Raw genomic sequence first — 21,053 nt, 5'->3', positions numbered from 1 at the left:
ATCGAATGTTGACAAATTCAATTCACTGCGAGAAGGGGATTTACCCGATGGTTTATCGCAGGATACGTACATCTAGATCTAGCCATAAAAAAGAAAGCCGCTTTCGAATTCAGGATACGGGAACAGTTGTTCGTGTCAACGCCATCCCAAGGCGTACGCAGATGTTCTCGTGTACGTACGTGATGCAGCGCACGCTTCCAAGTTTCCAACCCCGGCGCGGCTCTCGCAGCCGCCACGAGCCCACGAGGCGGACACCGCCCGCCTCCTCGGCGACCGGTTGATTCGAATGCGGCCGCGCCGCCGCCGCCGCCGTGAGCGAGAGTGATGCGCCTCGCCTCCTCCGCCTTCCTCCGCCGCGCCGCTGCCATGTCCTCCTCCTACGGTGTACGCCTCCCTCCCGACTCCCCACCTCTTGTCTCATCTCCTCATCCCCCCGCCCCCCTCCAATCTCTCTTCGCGTCTAAACTCTGCCTCCCTTGCAGCGCAGCAGAGGCTACCCGCGCCCCCGCCGCGGGTACTCGGCCAGGCCCTCGCCGCCGCCAGCGGCGCCCCCCGACTCCGGCGCCGAGCTCGTCAGCGGGGATTCCCACCTCAGCGCCGTGCGCGCCGTCAACGAATCCCTCCGCCGCGGCGGCGTCCGCGGCCCCCCGCCGCCCTACAGGCAAGGGCATCAGCCTCACCAGCCGCACTACGGCTACGGCTACGGCTACGGTTATGGCTACGGATACGGCCGGCCACAGCACCCGGCTCCGCCTTACGGGGCTGTACCGTACAACTACGGCCACCCGCAGCAGCAGCAGCTGCCGCCGCCGGGGCCTCAGTACGGCTACGGGGCTCCGAACCCGTACGTTCATGGGCACCCGCAGCCGCACGGGCGTGCGCCAGCTGGGGCAAGGTTCCGTCCTGGCGCGCCGCAGCTGACTCCCAGGTTGGCAGATTACCGCCGACGGTGGCGGTTTGCGAAGCAGCAGCCGCCACGCCAAGCTGGTAACATCTTCCAGAACTGGTGATATGGTCCCTTTCAATGCTTGCCACTTTTAGAAAATCGCGTAGCTAATCCACGAGAGAGCGATGCTCACTAGTTGAAAATTTACACTGGTTAGTTACTTCCTTTCTTGTTCAAATTGTAAGGATTTTTCGGATAGGATTGGCACCAGCCATTTTACTAAATTTGTGATTGAATTCCAATTTGGTTTATGAGTAGTAATTACAGGGCTATAGTTGCACTAATGTGCTTATGGACATGAGGACATCAAACGTGTTTCTTGTTGTTGCCTTCCTACTTTTCCAATTGAATGTTTCATCTGTATTTCAAATTCCATTATGTATGTGAAATAGTACTCTTTATTCTTGTAATCATTGCCTTTTGGTCATGACTTGAGTAATTATAATGTGCGTATGGTCCCCGTAAATCTGTCATTCTAGTAGAGTTTACATATCTGGCTTTGGTATTTAAGCATTGCACTTTTGAATGTACAGAGAGGTTTAAGGTTCTATCGTACAATATACTTGCGGACTATCTGGCCCAGGAGCACCAATTTCTTTATGAACGAATACCATCTTACATCCTTGATTGGAACTGGCGCAAAGACAAATTAGTGTTTGAGTTCGGCTTGTGGTCTCCAGATATTCTATGTCTTCAGGTAGTGCCGTACCTTACTTGTCTTATCAGGCTCTGCTTTTGTTATTATACATAAAAAATTGCAAGCATAATTTTACGCGATGTTGGCTACTTAATGCCATGAACACGATATAATGGGCCAGATCTTTATACTTGTTGATGGAACCTTTTGATAAACATTTCTTCCATTTTAGTTGAAATCCACCTTGACAAGAGTGCAGCCAACATCGAGGGCTATAAATTAGCGAAGAGGGTTGCAAAGCGAGCTGTGAGTGTAGCAAAGGGTAAGGCGTATGATGACCTGTATCAGCGGCTAGGCACGAAAGAAGGGGAGAAGGACATTTATAGGATGGCTAGGATCCGCGAGCGGAAGACAAGGGACATCAACCAAATCAAATGCATTAAGGATGGGACAGATCGACTGCTAGTGAAGGATGAGAAGATCATGGATAGATGGAGAGAGTACTTCGACAAGTTGTTTAATGGGGAGAGTGAGAGCCCTACCCTTGACTTAGATGACTCTTTTGACGATACAAACAGACGTTTTGTGAGGAGAATTCAGGCGGTAGAGATCGGGGAGGCTTTGAAGAGAATGAAGAGAGGTAAAGCGATGGGCCCTGATGGTATTCCCATTGAGGTGTGGAGATGCCTAGGAGATAGAGCAATAGTATGGTTAACTAAGCTTTTTAATCTCATTTTTCGGTCAAACAAGATGCCGGAAGAATGGAGGAGAAGTATATTAGTACCTATCTTCAAAAATAAGGGCGATGTTCAAAGTTGTACTAACTACCGTGGGATTAAGCTGATGAGCCATACGATGAAGCTTTGGGAGAGGGTTATCGAGCATCGCCTAAGAAGAGTGACAAGTGTGACCCAAAACCAATTTGGGTTCATGCCTGGAAGGTCGACCATGGAGGCGATTTTCTTAATACGACAATTGATGGAGAGATATAGAGAGCAGAAGATGGACTTGCACATGGTCTTCATTGACCTTGAGAAGGCATATGACAAAGTACCGAGAAATGTCATGTGGTGGGCTTTGGAGAAACACAAAGTCCCAACTAAGTACATTACCCTCATTAAGGATATGTACAAGGATGCGACGACGTTTGTCCAGACATGTGATGGCAACACCACTGACTTTCCTATTAACATAGGCCTACACCAGGGGTCAGCATTGAGCCCTTATTTATTTGCTTTAGTGATGGATGAGGTCACAAGGGATATACAAGGTGAGATCCCTTGGTGTATGCTCTTTGCTGATGATGTGGTGCTAGTTGACGAGAGTAGGGCAGGGGTTAATAGGAAGTTAGAGTTGTGGAGACGCACGTTAGAGTCGAAAGGGTTCAGACTTTGTAGGACCAAGACTGAGTACATGATGTGGCGATTTCAGCGCGACTAGGCATGAGGGGGGAGACGTTAGTCTAGATGGGCAAGTGGTGGCCCAGAAGGATACTTTTCGGTATTTAGTATTGGTGCTACAAAAAGATGGCGACATTGATGAAGATGTTAGGCATAGAATTTCATCTGGCTGGTTGAAATGGCGGCAAGCTTCTGGCATCCTTTATGACAAGAGGGTGCCACAAAAGCTAAAAGACAAATTCTATAGGACAACAATTCGTCCGGCGATGTTATACGGTGCTGAATGTTGGCCTACAAAAAGGCGACACGTGCAGCAACTGAGTGTAGCAGAGATGCGGATGTTGCGGTGGTTTTGCGGGCACACAAGGAGGGATAGAGTCCGGAACGAAGTTATTCGGGATAGGGTCGGGGTGGCACCAATTGAGGAGAAACTTACTCAGCATCGGCTGAGATGGTTTGGACATGTCCAACGAAGGCCTCCTGAGGCGCCGGTGCGTAATGGGGTTCTTGAGCGGGTCGATAATGTAAAGAGGGGTAGAGGTAGACCTAAACTGACGTGGGATGAGTTAGTTAAGAGAGACCTTAAGGATTGGAATATCTCTAAAGAGATAGCTTTGGATAGAAGCGCTTGGAGACTAGCTATCAATGTACCTGAACCTTGAACTTATTTCTTTCGGGTTTCATCTCTAGCCTACCCCAATTTGCTTGGGAAAAAAGGCTATGTTGTTGTTGTTGTTGTTAGTTGAAATCCACAACTGTTTTGTAGCCTATATACAGATTACAGAGTACATGGCAATCCAATAAATGTGTGTTCGATTGTATTCCTTCTTTGTGCTTTTAGGAGGTTGACAAATTTACAGACCTTGAACAAGAAATGGCCAGCCGAGGATATAACGGCATATGGAAGGTAATGTTTTTTATTCTCTTTTACTCTTGTATAATACACTTTTAGCAATATTTTGTTAAGAGAGAGTGCCTAATTTTTAATTTACATTAGCATAATATTCTTAGTTAATTTTATAAAATATGTGATTTTGAAACCTGATCAGTTATTTCCATTCACAAAGCAGAACAATATTTTTCTTGAATCTTCTTGACTGTTTGGTAGTCCTATTTTTGCTGAACCGGCGACAGATGCGAACTGGAAATGCTGTTGATGGATGCGCTATCTTTTGGAGAACAACAAGGTAATTGGTTTAACCTTTCTTATTTTGATGCCATCCAAAGTTTGTTTCACATTTTATCATGCTGAACATATGGAAAGATTTCAACTTTAGCTTGGGTTTCATAGTTATGCAAGAGCTTCAATTCTTATCAGGTTCCAGTTGCGCTATGAAGAGGACATTGAGTTCAACAAGCTTGGACTTCGTGATAATGTTGCGCAAATCTGTGTTTTAGAGGTGTGTTATTGGGCAACTTTATGAGCCTTTGAATTGAAGTTTTGTTTTCCATATGCTGCTAATATTATGCTATTTGTTTCCTTGTTTGTTCAGTCAGTGGTCCCACAAAATGAGCAAACTGACTCAACTAATCTATCTACAAGGTAACTACAACTTCAGGACTTGAGAACTGTAGTGTGCTTTTACCTTTATTGTAAAGAAATTTTAGGCTACTTTCTGCTCCCTTAAGAGATGGGAATATGAATTAAAACTTGCCCTTGATTTAAGGGTTAATACGGTACCCATCATTGGTGTCAAATTTCAACTTAAATAAATCATAGTATAAACTGATGCAGGTGCTACTAATAGCCTAATACCTACCAGCACAAATCCAATTTCAATTGCTGATGCTGTTTATCGATGATCTAGCCTCGCTCTTCCTCATGAGGTTCAGAACTTGAGATCTACTGCTAGTTCTATTTTTTCGGTTATCTAGATTGTATGGAAGATTTTTATGAATTAATGAGCGGACGAATAAATGAAAAGGAGGCACACTGCTATTGCTATCTGCATGGTCTGGTCCGACATGGTTGCTATCATCGGGTTGAATGACTAATCGGGATTATGCTGGAGCTTGGAAGATGATCTTGCCATCCGATTTGCTTGCTTAGAATATTAGTTTTTAGATAACGGATCTCCCTAATATTCAGTTTGGAGGTCAACGATGTCTTAGTCAATCGGATTCAGACTCAAGAAGTTTTGATGCTGTAGGATTGTTGGTGCCTACTGTAAAGCTGATCTAACTGTAATTATAGTTGTGGTACAGCTATTCAGTTGCCTTCTGTACCTTTTTTTTTTTTTTGAGAACTAGTTGCCTTCTGTACCTTGAGTGGTCCCGATTTGTGTATATTAGTGTAGCCATGCACAACAGTCTTCTTTCTTTAATGTATCATCCATGCACCCAACAGTCTTCTTTCTTTAATGTCTCATGCTATATATTCATGTTTATGGTTTTTTTTTTGTCTTACAGCTCAGGTCATCCACAACAAGCTAAACAAGTTGTTGTATGTAATATTCACGTTCTTTATAATCCGAAGAGAGGAGAAATCAAACTTGGTCAGGTACCTTGCTGGCCGATTTGGTTCTTTTTGAGCTTTTGACTTCCTGTATTGTTTGAAACATGTATTGCGAGCTTAGTATTGCCTGTCTTAGCTGCTTGACCTGATTATGTGTTTTTATGTTATACTTAATTTGAGCATAACTACGATGGAGTTCATATGTTCAGCATGCTAATTGTAACGACGTCATTTTATTAGATTCTATTTAGTACAAAACAGAGATGATGTGTCCCTTGATGATTGCTGTTTAATGCTTCCTTGGCATGATTTGTAGAATGTGGGTCTCTGTTACGCGGATACTCCGAGGAGGTGGCGTATCCGTATCTAATACGTATCGGATACGGATACGCCCCGGATACGCCTCGGATACGTTTCTAGCCATAGTCTGAAAAAACGGATACGTATTTGCTTGGATACGCGTATCCGATACTTTTTGGCCAGATGGGATACAGCCCAAAGCAGTAATCAGCCCACCCAAATGCTGTTTTGGTAGTAAGAGATGATACAAAATGATGAACTTGCTGCAATAGAACTAGATGAGCAGCAACTGAAGAACCCCTTGTGGAATCAGTTGTGCTTTTAGAGAAGGCTAGTTATAGAGGTAATGTTATATGGACATGCAAGTATTGCACATCTGAGTATAGGGGAAGTTACTCAAGAGTAAAATCTCACTTGCTGAATATCTATGTGATATTTATATATAATTATTAATTATCCTAGCCGTATCCCCGTATCAGTGTTTTTTGGGAAAGTGCGTATCCGCGTATCCAATACGTATCGTATCCGATACCCGTACCAGTATCCGTGTAACATAGATGTGGGTAGTGTATTTTCTCCTTCTCTTTATTCTTGACCATATAATAAGCACTCTTTGCACCTTAATATTACATTTTCTTTTTGCTTCCTGATTTTATCTCCTACAGGTCAGGACACTTCTTGATAGAGCTTACACTGTATCTAAGTTGTGGAATGATGCTCCAGTGATACTTTGTGGAGATTTTAATTCTACACCCAAGGTAGCTCTTGTATTTTTCTATTGAAGTCATACAATGTACTGTACTTTTTGTGCTGTCGCGCTAATGCTTAACTCTAACATGATATTTAATGTTTGTCTCATTTTTTTCTTGTTTAGAGTCCGCTCTACAATTTTGTGTTGGAGAAAAAGGTAGCATTTTTTTTTCTGTATAACCCATGAGCATTACTGATTTCATATAGCTGAAACTTACATGAAGCTTCCAAATTGCGCAGTTGAATTTGTCCGGCCTTGCGAAAAATACTATATCTGGACAGCAAACTAGTGGTAGTTCACAGGGGCTATATACTGGCCCTAATATATCTCGGTGATTCTTCTGCTACTTGAAATTATTTACTGTATTTGTTTTTGGCAATCTCTTTCTACATAATTCTAACCTGTCTTTCGAAGTACAGTATCTGCATAGATATGTACTTATTGGTTGCTTTTGATGTGTGACAGATCCCATCCACCTTTTTATCCAACCAACAGTAGAGGGGAAAACATAACTCTTCTAAATGACCGTGAGCCTAAGACTGAAACAACAAAGTCGGTGAAGAATTCTGTCACGCGTAATGCCATGGACACGTGAAGACGTATCTACTTGTACTAGTTTCTGTAGCCAGTTGGCAGCTAGGTTGTGAGCAGGGCCCATCGGGCAGTACTGGCCGCTGGGTATACATCCCATGCCTTGTAGTGGAGAACTCAGTTTTGGTATTCAGAAGTAAATCGAATATATCTGGGGGTCCGGGTTCCTCCCTCCCCACGCCATCTCTCTCTGTTATCCTCTGCTCCGTGCTCACGCCGGCGGCGACTCGCCGACGACCACGGGACACGACAGTTGGTATCAGATTCGGGCGTTCCTCACCGCCGCTACCGTCCGCCGCTCGATTCCGTCAGGTCAGCCCATCTCTTCGGCGCTTGACCCGCTCCGCCGTGAATCGAGTGATTCCGGCGTCCCCCGCCCCGCTCTCCGACGACCGTCGTTAGCGGCCACCGCAAATCGCCGGTTAGCCGTTCCGGCGCCGTCGACCACCCGATTTCGCGCCGCTTAGGTCTGTAGCGGATTCGAGCACCGCGGAGGAGGCGAAGTGGTTTGCATCACGGGCGCGGCATCGAGAGATTCGGTGCTGTGCGTGGGTTCCGCAGAGTGACTGCTGTACTCCGGCGGCTTAGTGACTTTGCTCGAGCCTCGTGGAGGTTCCTCAAGTCGAGCAGTGGTTGCTTTGCTTACGGTGCAGTCATCACGGCGCCCCCTAAGCCCTCCGTGCAAACTCAGATCATTCTCGGCCGGATGGAGGAGCACATCCAGGCGGAAGACACTCACTGGGATCAGGTTATGGAGAGCTTGGATCTCCTCTTCGCGCGCGTCACCGACATCGGCCGCGACCAGCAGCAGATCCGCGCTCAGTTGGGTCATCATACCGAGGTGTTGCAGGGTTATGGTCAAGCACAGGAGGCCCTCACACACAAGGTCGAAGCTACGAGTCAAGCTGTCGCCCAGTTGACTCCAGATTCCATCAGTTTTGAACCACCGAGGCCACCCCCTTCTCCACATCAAGGTCCTTCAGGTGAGACCGGTTACCATCGTCCCCCGTTTCAGTCTGGTCGTCTGCATCAGGATCATTCCAATGGGCGTAATTACATCCCGAAGCTTTCATTTCCTCGATTTGATGGTCATCACCCTAAAATTTGGAGGGACAAGTGTATGGATTATTTTCATATCTGCAATGTTCCTGAATACATGTGGGTTACTACTGCATCTCTACACCTAGATGATAATGCTGCGCAGTGGTTTCAGATGTACAAATTACAGAATGGGGGAGCAGGTACTTGGTTGCAATTTATGCAGGCTGTAGAAGAACAGTTTGGTTCAGATGATTACAGACAAGCATTGAATGAATTGTTGATGCTGAAACAAAAAGGCACAGTGGAGGAATATGCTGCAGAATTTGAGTCCTTGCAATTTCAGATTTCTATGCATAATTGTGGCTATGGGGAATTGTTCTTTGTGGCCCAGTTTATCAAAGGATTGAAAGAGGACATACAGCCTGCAGTTCAGCTACAGCTTCCAGATAAGGTTACTAAGGCCATCCTCCTTGCTAAAATCCAGCAGAAGATGTTGGACAGGGGAAAATTGAAGGCTCAAAGGACCTATAACCAAGGGAAGTCTCAGCAGTTTGGAGGTAAAACTGATTCCAGACAACAAATGACATCCAGTACTTTGTGGAAGGAAAGGCAGGAAAGGGATTATCGCAAAGCCAATGGGTTATGCTTCTATTGTGCTGAAAAATTTGAGCCTGGTCATGCTGAGAAATGCCTGAAACGACCTAAAGCCCAGCTGAATGCTCTAACCATCAATAATCTTGATGTGCAACTCACAGATGACATTCTCACCCAACTAGCTGTCGAGGATAGTATGGCTGAGCAGTTTGGTCATTTGTCTCTGAATGCTCTATCAACTATTGAGGATGCTAAGTGTATCAAGCTTCGAGCTCTGGTTCAGAACAAAGTAATGCTGTTGTTAGTAGATAGTGGCAGTTCTCACAGTTTTCTCAGTTCTACTTTTGTTCAGCAGCTGGGATTGTCTTCGGTGCCCACTACTCCTACTTCAGTGAAGCTGCCAAATGGGGAGTTGCTCATATCTGACAGAATGATCCCTCAGTTTGCATGGTGGTGTCAGGGGCATACCATTACTTCAGATATGAGAGTGTTGGACCTGGACATCTATGATGCTATCCTTGGTTATGATTGGCTTCAATCCCATAGCCCTATGACTTGTGACTGGGCAGCTAGAACCCTCACTTTTGACAATGGAGACCACACCATTACATTACAAGGCCATTCATCTCCACCACTTCAATTGACAGCAATGACATCAGACCAGCTGGTTAAATGTTGTAAAGGCAATGATGTGTGGGCCTTTGCTCTGGTGGACATTCTTCCTGATCCTGCACCTGCTCCTATTCCTGACTGTGTTCAGGTAGTACTGACAGAATATGAGGATTTATTCCAAGAGCCCAAGACACTGCCTCCACCAAGGGTACATGATCATACCATCCCTCTATTTCCTGATGCTATTCCTGTAAATTCTAGGCCATACAAATATTCTCCAACACACAAAACTGAAATTGAAAATCAAGTGAAAGCCTTACTTTCAGCAGGATTGATAACTCATAGCTCTAGTCCTTTTGCATCACCTGTGTTGTTAGTGCAAAAAAAAGATGGTAGCTGGAGATTTTGTGTTGACTATAGAAAACTTAATGCTATAACCATTAAGAATAGATTTCCTATGCCTATTATTGAGGAGATATTGGATGAGCTGTTTGGGGCAAAATTTTTCACTAAATTGGATATGAGAGCTGGATATCATCAAATTAGAATGCTGCTGGGTGATGAGTATAAAACTGCTTTTAAAACCCATCACGGGCATTATCAATTTAGAGTGATGCCTTTTGGCCTTACTAATGCACCTGCTACATTTCAATGTCTCATGAATGATATTCTGGCCCCTTTCTTGAGAAAATTTGTATTGGTATTTTTGGATGATATCTTGATTTATAGTCCCACTTTGGAATCTCATGTCACTCACCTAACTCAAGTGTTGGGAAAGTTGAGGGAACATCAGTTGTATCTGAAAAGAAGCAAATGCTCTTTTGCACAAAATCAATTGGAATACTTGGGCCATATTATCTCTGATCAAGGAGTAGCTACTGATCCTTCCAAAACAAGTGCAATGTATCAATGGCCTGTCCCTACAACAATTACAGAGTTAAGAGGATTCTTAGGTCTCACGGGCTATTACAGAAGGTTTGTCAGGAATTACGGTGTGCTTGCTCGTCCCTTGACTAACTTGTTAAAGAAGAAACAATTGGTTTGGACTGCAGAGGCTCAACAGGCTTTTGTTCATCTGAAAGAGGCTATGATTCGCACTCCTGTTTTGGGACTTCCAGATTTTTCTGCACCTTTTATTGTGGAAACAGATGCTTGTGACACTGGTATAGGGGCAGTGCTCATCCAACATGACAAACCTTTGGCTTTCCTTAGCAAGGCTTTGGGTCCTACCCATAAACATTTGTCCATCTATGAGAAGGAATTTCTTGCACTAATCATGGCTGTGGAAAGATGGCGCTCATATCTTCAGTTGCAAGAATTTCTTATTAGAACAGATCATAAGAGTCTTGCATATCTTACTGAACAGAATTTACACTCGGACATGCAAAGAAAAGCTATGGCTCGACTCATGGGTCTGAAGTTCAAGGTTATTTACAGGCAAGGTAAAGAGAATGTGGTGGCAGATGCTTTGTCCAGAGTTGGTCATTTAATGGCCCTACAATCTGTTTCTCTCTCTCAGCCAATGTGGCTGCAGGAGGTTTCTAATTCCTATTTGACTGATGCTGTGGCCCAACAACTTCTTGCTCAGTTAGCTGTTCACAGTCCTGACTCAGATGGTTATACACTGCACAACGGGCTTATCAGATACAATGGCAAAATTTGGGTTGGTAATAATTCAGCTCTTCAAACCAAGATCATTGCCTCACTGCATGCCAGTCCTATTGGAGGCCATTCTGGAATTCAGGCTACTTATTATAGGGTGAAGAATCATTTCTTTTGGAAGGGGCTTAAACAAGATGTCGAGAACTTTGTGAAGCAATGTGACATCTGCCAACATGCTAAACATACTCATGACCACCCAGCTGGATTACTTCAGCCCTTACCAATACCTGAGGGTGCTTGGCAGGATTGGTCTATGGATTTTGTGGAAGGGTTACCAATGGTTGAGGGGTATTCTGTGATTCTTGTGGTGGTGGACAGGCTGACAAAGTATGCCCATTTTTTGCCTGTCAAACATCCATATACAGCTCAGTCGATTGCCAAGTTGCTGTTGAATCACGTGATCAAGTTACATGGGTTTCCAAAGACCATAGTCAGTGATCGTGACAAGATTTTTCTCAGTCGTTTCTGGAAAGAGTTGTTCAAGCTTCATGGTACTCACTTGCTCATGAGTACGGCTTACCATCCTCAGACGGACGGTCAGACTGAGCGAACTAATCAGTGTTTAGAAATGTACTTGAGGTGTTCGGTTCATGACCAACCTCGACAGTGGAAGGCCTGGCTGCCTCTAGCCGAACTGTGGTACAATTCTTCTTATCATTCCGCTCTGGGCTGTTCACCTTTCATGGCTTTGTATGGCCATGATCCTATTCTGCCAACTGCTCCTACAGTTCCATCAGACACATCTCTTTCAGTGGTTGAGTTAATCTCCGAACGGCAGGAACATTTGTCAGCGTTGAAGGAGCACTTGGCCAAGGCTCAGAACCGTATGAAGACATATGCTGATCGTCATCGCAGTGATCGTCAATACCAAGTGGGTGAACAAGTGCTATTAAAGCTACAGCCATACGCTCAATCATCTGTGGCTAATCGCCCCTTCCCAAAGCTTGCGTTCAAATACTTTGGCCCATTTGCTGTCCTTGCACGGATTGGGACTGCGGCTTATCGCTTGGATTTACCCTCTGACAGCAAAATTCATGCTGTCTTTCACGTTTCGCAGTTGAAACCATTCACACCTGATTATTCTCCAGTCTACTCTGACATTGCCAAACTTATCAATTTGGACACACAGGAGCTGACGCCGGAAGCGATTTTGGAGCGCCGCTTGGTGAAGAAAGGTAACTCGGCCATTCCTCAGGTTCGGGTGAAGTGGGCTCATCTACCAGAGGATTCGGCAACCTGGGAAGACCTCAACGTCCTGCGCCAACGGTTTCCGGACTGCTCTGCTTGTGGACAAGCAGCTTCTCCGGCGGGGGGAAGTGTCACGCGTAATGCCATGGACACGTGAAGACGTATCTACTTGTACTAGTTTCTGTAGCCAGTTGGCAGCTAGGTTGTGAGCAGGGCCCATCGGGCAGTACTGGCCGCTGGGTATACATCCCATGCCTTGTAGTGGAGAACTCAGTTTTGGTATTCAGAAGTAAATCGAATATATCTGGGGGTCCGGGTTCCTCCCTCCCCACGCCATCTCTCTCTGTTATCCTCTGCTCCGTGCTCACGCCGGCGGCGACTCGCCGACGACCACGGGACACGACAAATTCTTGCCCTGCTGGAAGAGAACATGTAACTTATACCTCTTCAGAATCCCTCTTCGACTCCAAATCAAGTAACTGTGTCAATAATATACCTTGTTTTGGCTCTTCTAATCTTGATGAGCAAGGATTATCAAACTGTTTGGAAGGTCCTGTAAAGGATACCTTTGCTTCTGATGCTGACGAAGAATGTACATCTGCCGACAAACCCAATGAAGGGTGTTTTGGACAGATAATAACTGAATCTGGACAAGGACCTGACATTACAGATGTTCCGTCTGCTCCAGCCACAGTTTGTACTGAGATCCTTAAGTCAGGCTCATGTGAAATAGTTGGTAGCAGTCAGCTGCTTTCTTCTGACGACTTGTCCGGCGATGTGGTTGCTGAAGAATTTACATGTACTTCTGAAGCAAACGGGGTCCAATCAGATCAACATTTGGCCATCTTAAAAGATAAGCCTAATGAAAAGGAAAATGCTATTGAGTCCATTTCTGCTCAAGAAAATTGTGCAACTAATGCGCTAGAGTCATCTCATTTGAATGGTTCTCAGAATGTCACTGATGCCCTTCACCAGATGAGTAATCTGAGGCTAGAAGGAGAAAGTAGTACTGGACCAGGAGAACCAGTACGTCAACCAAATGGTGCTGTTTCGGATGCCTGCGGCAATCAATGTTCTGCTGAAGTGATAAACAAGCATTCAGTCTCTTGCAGAGATGAAACTGAAAACAATGCTCATGCTTTCGAGGATGATATGACAACTGATGAAGTTAACTTCTCAGCTGTGAATTCTGACCCTTCCTTCTTTGAAGAGTTATGTGGTGGTACTGATCGCTTACTTGAAGAGGAAGACCAGCTGCCAGTAACTTCAGATGGTTCACCATCGTCTCAGCAGATGGTTAGTTCCAATGAAGGGTATTACTATTATGATCCATACAGGTGGACTCCAGACGAAATAAAAGCTGCCACTGGGAATGATGAATGCACTTCAGTGGAACACAATTTGAAATTAAGGAGTGTGTATACTGATGTCGAGGTGTGTATGTTTTTTTTTTTACTTTGGCCAAATCTTCACCATTTTATCTTAAATCATGAAATATGTGCAGTCTTTTAACTTTATTAGAACGTTTCCTTTAAGTGAATGCTGTCCTATAGCTAGAAGTGTTACATAAGATTTCAGCAATCCACGGAATGCAATTGGTTCCTATTTGTAACTATGGTTTGAACAGGATTTTGAAGGGACGAAAGATGCCAACAAGGAGCCGCTAGTAACCAGCTACAACAGAAAATTCATGGGAACAGTTGACTATATATGGTAAGCAACTATCTTCTGAAGCTAATGCGATTTACCCCACCTCTGCATTCAACAATCTAAATTGGCAATCACATGCTACAATGAAGGGCCACGGAAGATCTGCAGACTGTTCAAGTCTTGGATACATTTCCCAAAGAAATTTTGAATCAAACAATTGGGTTCCCGACAAAGGTACTGCCAGATCCATATTTCTCCTATCCATTTTATGTGCACAATTCTTTGCCGTATCATGAACCATTTCCGATACCTACATATATTAATCCGGGCTATCTTCATGTTGGTTAACAGAAATGGGGAAGCGATCACATCGCCCTTGCCTGCGAATTGGTGTTTACAAAATAATGCCCATAAAATGGGCTGAGGAGATACCTGCACAGCCGCGAGTAACCAAACACATTACCTCAGGAGCAAGAATAGTATACGGACGACTAACGTTCATTTCTATGTTATAATCCGGAACCAAATTTTGGTCATTTATTTAGAGCTCGTTGATTTCTTTTCTTTGTTTTTCTTGGGCATATCTTTTAAATTGTACATGAGTGGAGGAATACATCGTTTGAGTCCAGTTTTAGAGCAGGACTCCTGCTCAATCTGCTGTGGAGAGTGTATCGTGTGATGTGCTTACATTCTACTCGCGCGGGCCTACCAAGTATTTTCTGCAGTACTGAAGTGACTTGTGCCACTGATATGTGGGCCTGAGTGCAACTGGGACCACCTGTCAGCGATCGCCATGAGCTGATGAACGCCTCATTGGGAAGGTAGCATCCACAGCAATACACTTTACTGTGTCCGCCAGCTGCGGTGATGAGCAGTGTCAAAACACAATTGGGAGGTGATAAAATTTGAACACTCAAATATGTTTCCATAAGTTTGAACTCAAATCTTCTCGTTCGCACGAAGGAAACGAGAGTAAATCGAAAAAAAAGAAAAGAAACAAGAGAGTAATTTTATCAAGTTTCTGGGTGCTCCTCAAGAAACGGAGCAGTTCTAATAGCTGCAAGAGCAACACGACGGTTAGCACTTTTATCTCCCCTAAGCATTCGCCCGCGCCGACACTGGCCTTGTTTGGATCGGCTAGCACGCATGTTTATCGAAAAGAGAATCTCGCATGTATGGTATATTAAATGAAGTCTATTTGTAAAAATTTTTTTAGGGATGAGTGTAACTTTTCGCGACGAATCTAATGACGATAATTAATCGATGATTTGCTACAGTGATGCTACAGTACATCCTCGTGGGGGTTCGAGAGTTGGTTTTGTAAACTGATTTTATTTGACACCGTAATAATCGGTCAAAGTGTCACTATTCACTGGCGCCTACAAAACCAACGGAGCCACTGTTCACGTGAACAGAGCCAGCCAGCTGGGCCCGGGTTGGGTACAATCCAACGAGAAGCTGAAGCCGCAGCGTGACATCCCGCCGCATAGCATACCCACCCCCTACAGCGCGCGGCCGGCCCGACTTCCCACCCCCTTCCCGCCGTTAAACACCTCCCCGTCACCGCCGTCCGCCGTCGCCGGCGAAGATGATGTCCGGCGGTGGGTACTCCTCCCTCGACGACCCCAAGGCCTCAGGATCCGTCCCGGTAAGCAACCGCCCGCCCTCCCTGCCAGCCTCCTAGTTCCTCCCGCGCGGCGCGCCCCTCACCGTCTCCTCTCGTCGCGGTCCGCGCAGGCGGCGACGGGGCCAGATCCGCCGGCCATCAGGTTCGCGGAATCCAACCTCCAGACCTTCCCGCCGCCCGACGCCAGGGGCAAGATCTCCGGCGCCTACCGCCTGCCCACCGACGCCGACGGTCAGATCTCGCGGCCCCGCCTCCCGTGCCCCTCACGTTTCTCGTTGGATCTGGCCGGCTGACCTGGCTGCAGTGGCATTTTCGCGCAGATACCTTCTCGTCCAAGGCTGGAGGAGGCGGTGCCGGTGGCGGCGGCAGAGGAGGCGGCGCCGGATCGGACGACGCCGCGCAGGGCGGATGGTTCCGGATATTCTCCGTGGCGGCGTACAAGCCCTACTTCGATGTCGACACCTCCGACGTCGTCGAGAGGATCTGGGAGTCCGTCTTCCCCTTCCGCGGCACATTCACCGAGAAGACCTCCGAGAACCCCGATCTGTATGCTTCGATCGCCTCCTAGCTATCTCTCAGATAGCATAGTTTGGCTTCATATTGTTTCACTGCAGATAACTTTGCGATTTGGTAACAAACTGGTTGGTCTAGTTGCTTGTTTTGCTGGCAGTGATTCTGTATACATTGTCCTTGGGCGTGGAATGTGGGTATGCTTGGTTTGGCCTGTATGCTTTGATTGCCTGTTTAGTCCTGTTTTGGAAAACATAGTTTATTCTTCACATTGTTGCATAGCAAAGACCTACTCCATTAAGCACTGAATGTGTTGGAGCTTAGTGAGTACCTGTGTACAGTATTCTGGTACATCAGGATGGATTGCTTTTTGCTGAACTGATCCTTGGAGTAATGATCAGTTCTGGGTTTTCATTTCAGCTGTACTGACCAACACTAGTATTTCAGGTTGGAATTGCTTTAGTCTGTTTCATATCTTTAATTGTTCAGTCATAAATTATCCTTTTAGAGGCATTTTGTTTCTTTGCAATTAAATGTTATTTCGCTATGTTGTGTAAGGTCACCTATATTGTGTCTACATGAGTAGACTTGAATATGCCTGAGAAGTTGTGTTGTATGCTTCTCCCTGAAAAAGACAATGCAACTATCATCTATGCCAATTTAGGGCATTACGGTCAGCAAGTTTTTGTAATTATTATCTAGTGATGCGATAACATGCTGGATAATTTTCTTGATGTCAGTCATCTGAAAGATTTTGCATTGTATGAATGATTGACTCTTAGTAATTTTCAACTCGTTTACTGATTATGCCTTCTGTTTGATTCGTGTTTCGTAGGTATGGGCCGTTCTGGACATGCACCACCCTAATTTTCGTTGCTGCATCTATTGCCACCTTTGTCACCTACCTATCACACAAATGGCACAAGAAGGAGTGGAATTATGACATTAATTTGGTTACCTGGTCTGCTGGCTTATTCTATGGCTATGTGACGTTTGTTCCCCTTCTGTTATATGTTATTCTTAAGTACTTCTCAGCACCTGCTGGTCTTGTGCAATTGTGGTGCCTCTATGGATACTCCCTGTTCATCTTCATTCCAGCATCGGTAAGGACCTTACCTAGACACACATATACTTAGTTGTTACAAGTCTACTGTGAAATTTGTGCTGCCATGGCATTGTAGTTTTGGCTTCTATTTGGAATGTCGTAGAAGTGCACTGGAGTTTTAAAGTTTTGAAATGAGCAGCATGTTTGCAGTTCTGAACATTCTAATAGATTAGTTTCCAAGACCTACAGTCGCATTTATAAGTTGCTTGATGAACATTACAATTCCAAGTCATAAAAGATTGTAAGTTGCTTGATGAACATTTCATGATGAATCTTCATGTACCAACGGTCAATACAAACAAGAAGAAAAAGAAATATCCACTGGCATGAACTCTAGGGTTATAAAATTTGTGGTTAGTGGGAGCATCCCTAAGCTACATGCCATTTACTGTTTCATGATGAATTCATATAATTAGTTCAAGTGATGTTGAATTAATTTCTACCTCATTCTCTTGCATTACAATTTAACTATTTTTGGTCTAAGCCTAACATTTATCGTTTCATGTGACAGCTTCTGTCAATTGTGCCAATAGAAATATTCAGATGGGTGATTGCTGGTGTCGCTGGATTCATGTCTGCTACCTTTGTTGCTGTAAATCTCCGTGCCCACATTGTAAATTCTGGCGAGCGATGGTTCTTGATCGTCGCAGGGATATTCTTGTTGCAGTTGGGGCTTGCTGTCTTACTGAAACTCTATTTCTTCACAATAACTGTATAGGGTTATTACATCAATGCTTGTATTAGTCAGGAATACACACAAATTTTCTATGTCGAATCGCTTCCACATTCATTGAACATTGATGTAATTTGCCAAGTATACATCTTTCTTAAACGAAACTTGGGCAGCTTCTGAAATCGTATTAGAGCAGCTAAACATGTACTCATAGGAGGTCAAGAGTCTGTTCTGGAGCCTATTCTGTGTTCCACTGCATGGTATGAATAACAAATCAGAAATCAGTATATTTTCATTATATTATGGCCCTATCTGAAATATGGCTGCAACCTGCAAGCCAGTAACCGTGCGGTTACTGCTGGTAACCTGAAATCTGGGTGAGCGGAGATCTCAGTGAGTGTAGGTGTTTTAAAAGTTTTAACCTGACAGAATTTGAATGTGACTGCTGTTTGAACATAATCAAATGTACTACCTCCAGTCATCTTTATATGACGTTTTGGACCGCAAAAATGACTGCAAGCAACCTAAACTCATTGTCTGAAACGTCATTTAAAGTGTCGAGACGTCTCACCGGCATGTTTTTTTTTGAAAGACCATTACCAGCATGTTCCTGAAACTTGTAATTGACCTGAAATTAGTAAGGGCACTCTGGGTGTAACAACAAATACGAATTTGAAATGGAATTTTAAAGTTTCACGAAACTTAATGTCCTGTATCTCTACTCTAGCATGATTTCTATACGCATTGTCCTGTACTTGTATATCTGCAGGAACGGGGACACGGACACGGGCTCCACTAATAGTAAAATTATGCGCCATGGCCGCCCTCGGCGTCGGCGCTGTCATGCTTCTCCTTCGAGACGGCGGCAGCGGCTGTCTCGACGCCCTGCCTCTCCTCTGAGCTAACGCCTCGAAGCATTATCAACCCTATCATCGCATTCGATGTGGGCTCCCCATACTTGTCAATCATTTCAACCTTCGACATCGTCTCCGACTCTCCCGGCTCCGCGGCCGCGCTGGCACGCGCCGCCGGGGACCACGCAGCCGTCGGCGCCGGCTTGGCGCGTTGCTTCTTGCCCTTCTCACGGGCCACCGGAAGCGACGGCGCCGTGCCCTGGAAGTCGTCGTCGTCATCGCGGTCGGCGACGCGCCTCCTCCTGCGCTCGTGGTGCAGCAGGACAAGGCCGAGTGAGCCGTCCGGGTGGAAGTGGTCGGGCACCTGCAGGTTCTTGTCCGGCTTCCCGTCCACGCCCACGGCCCTGACCAGCTTCCCGTCCTCGTCGACGGGGGGCTGCCGCTTCAGCGCGCGCGACCGGAACGCCCGGAGCTCGACGTCGACGTCGCGCGTCCACCGGCCGCGGGAGTCGAGCTCCACGCCGTTCTGCTGCAGGAAGTCCTTCCACCCGGAGATGAAGCGGTAGCCGCCGTTGGACTGGAGGAACTTGCACGTCAGCGCGTGGGCGGCGCCGCCCCGGTCCAGCGCCGTCACCGCCAGCCCGACGTCCTTGTTCCGCACGCGCTCCCACTCGAGCGGCGAGAAGCACGCCGTGATGGGGCACCCCTCCAGCCCGGCCTCGCGCTTGCACGATGTTAGCAGCCCAAGTACTACACCGACGCCATTAGAGTCCAGCCCAAGGCCCAAACGACAGAAGAAGCCCAACAAGCGAGTGAGCGGCCCAGAGTGGGAGAAGTAGATGATGTATATAGGAGAATGAGCCGGACGAGCTCGAGACACGGATGTAAACATCAACTTTTCCCCCAAGTTAATCTGTCCTCCACCGATCCAATTTCTTGCTTCCTCTCCCAGACTCCATTCTTCTACCCGAATCCCCGCTACCTCTGCTTGATCCTAACACCTGGTATCAGACTTGCGATCTTGCGCACGCTCTGGATCCCCACCACACCCACTACACCCGCTTCCAGAAACAACTCGGCGCCATGGATCCGACCTCGAAGCTCTTGCTTGACGAGATGAAGAAGCTCAGCGATCGATTCGCCATGGTGGAGTCGCGCGTGGACAGCCTGGAGGGCTCCCTTGGGGACCGCTTCAAGTTGGTGGAGCAGTCGGCCAACAATCTCGTCGCCTGGCAACCCGGCATCGACGCCGCCATCGCGGATCTCACCACCAAGCTTGGATCCGTCGACGACGTCAAGTCCCAGATCGGCTCTCTCTCCACCAAGCTGGATCGAGTGGTCCTCGATCGTCATGCAGCAGGTTCGGGGATCCTCCCGAACCCCGTGGCGGCCGCGGCGTCTTCGCCTGCCGGTAACCCGGCCGTCGGCCCCGATGGGCACCGCGTCGACAATCATTACCGGGAGCCTGGGTTTGGGTCGGTCACGACCATCTCCCACCTCCCGGTCAAGGGTATGCCGTCCGATCCACCTTCCCTTTCTTCTGATTCGCGTCCTCTTTCAACCTACCGTTTTCAGAGTTCGTCTGGTCCTGCCATGTACCCTGCTCCTGGTCGTTTACCCAAGCTTCCCTTCCCAAAATTTGAGGGCGAAAACCCCAAGTTGTGGCAGTCCCGCGTCGAGAGTTATTTTGATATGCATGGCGTGGATAAGTCCTTTTGGGTGAAGTTGTCGGCCATGTACTTTGATGGCCCGGCGGGGCGTTGGTTTCAAACAATCGAGCGCAATGCCCACTGCTTGAGTTGGAGTGATTTTTGCAAATTGATTCATGATAGGTTTGGTAGAGACCAGCACGAGTTGTTCATCCGTCAGTTGTTTCACATCCGTCAAACCGGGTCCGTAGCAGAGTACGTCCAGCGTTTTGCTGAACTAGTTGATCAGTTGTCTGCCTACACCTCCACTACAGATCCCCTTTATTACACTCTGCGTTTCATAGATGGTCTTCGTGATGACATTAAATCTGTCGTTCTTGTTCAAAGGCCGCAAGATTTGGATACTGCTTGTGTGCTGGCTGCCTTGCAGGAAGAAGTGGGGGATTCCTCTCGCCGACGGGAATTTCGGCGTCCTGATCCTCCGCAACCGCTGAAGCAGGCGCCTCGTGGTCCTCTTCCACTTCCTGCTCCTCCACGCCCGGCTCCTCCACTTCCGGCACAGGCCGCGGATCGCCGTGGCGTTGAGGCATCTCGGGCTGAGTCCTCCCCGGAGGCTAGAGCGGCTGCTCTCCGTACCTACCGCCGCGCTATGGGTCTCTGCTACAAATGCGGCGAAAAGTGGAGTCGTGATCATTCTTGTGCAGCCACAGTGCAGCTACACGTGGTGCAGGAACTATGGGAGTTATTTCAGCTGGATGATGATTTGCCCGAGCTTCAGTCTGATATGGAGGCGCCTTCTGACCATTTG

The 21,053-nt window shown here is 46.6% G+C and overlaps 2 protein-coding genes across 2 annotated transcripts; both read left to right on the top strand.

The window, feature by feature from the left end:
* The first annotated feature begins 229 nt into the window (after positions 1-229).
* On the top strand, positions 230-14,521 carry LOC120707376 (carbon catabolite repressor protein 4 homolog 6-like). The gene is made up of 16 exons (XM_039992268.1): positions 230-384; positions 483-987; positions 1,480-1,643; positions 3,825-3,890; positions 4,118-4,170; positions 4,302-4,383; positions 4,477-4,526; positions 5,393-5,483; positions 6,404-6,496; positions 6,613-6,645; positions 6,729-6,820; positions 6,955-7,052; positions 12,584-13,611; positions 13,805-13,890; positions 13,977-14,061; positions 14,179-14,521. Exons 1-16 carry the CDS (start codon positions 325-327, stop codon positions 14,230-14,232), a joined length of 2,640 nt encoding a protein of 879 aa, XP_039848202.1. The 5' UTR covers positions 230-324; the 3' UTR covers positions 14,233-14,521.
* Positions 14,522-15,303: 782 nt separating this feature from the next.
* Positions 15,304-18,040, top strand: LOC120707375 (protein YIPF1 homolog). Its single transcript, XM_039992267.1, has 5 exons — positions 15,304-15,475; positions 15,565-15,685; positions 15,775-16,000; positions 16,800-17,067; positions 17,581-18,040. The coding sequence occupies exons 1-5, from the start codon at positions 15,416-15,418 to the stop codon at positions 17,785-17,787; spliced, it is 882 nt and encodes a 293-aa protein (XP_039848201.1). The 5' UTR covers positions 15,304-15,415; the 3' UTR covers positions 17,788-18,040.
* Positions 18,041-21,053: the final 3,013 nt, after the last annotated feature.

Source organism: Panicum virgatum, chromosome 5K (genome assembly GCF_016808335.1).
Source record: "Panicum virgatum strain AP13 chromosome 5K, P.virgatum_v5, whole genome shotgun sequence".
Taxonomy (NCBI): domain Eukaryota; kingdom Viridiplantae; phylum Streptophyta; class Magnoliopsida; order Poales; family Poaceae; genus Panicum; species Panicum virgatum.
The sequence above is the reverse complement of the archived record's forward strand: the minus strand, read 5'-3'. Positions and strand labels throughout refer to the sequence as shown.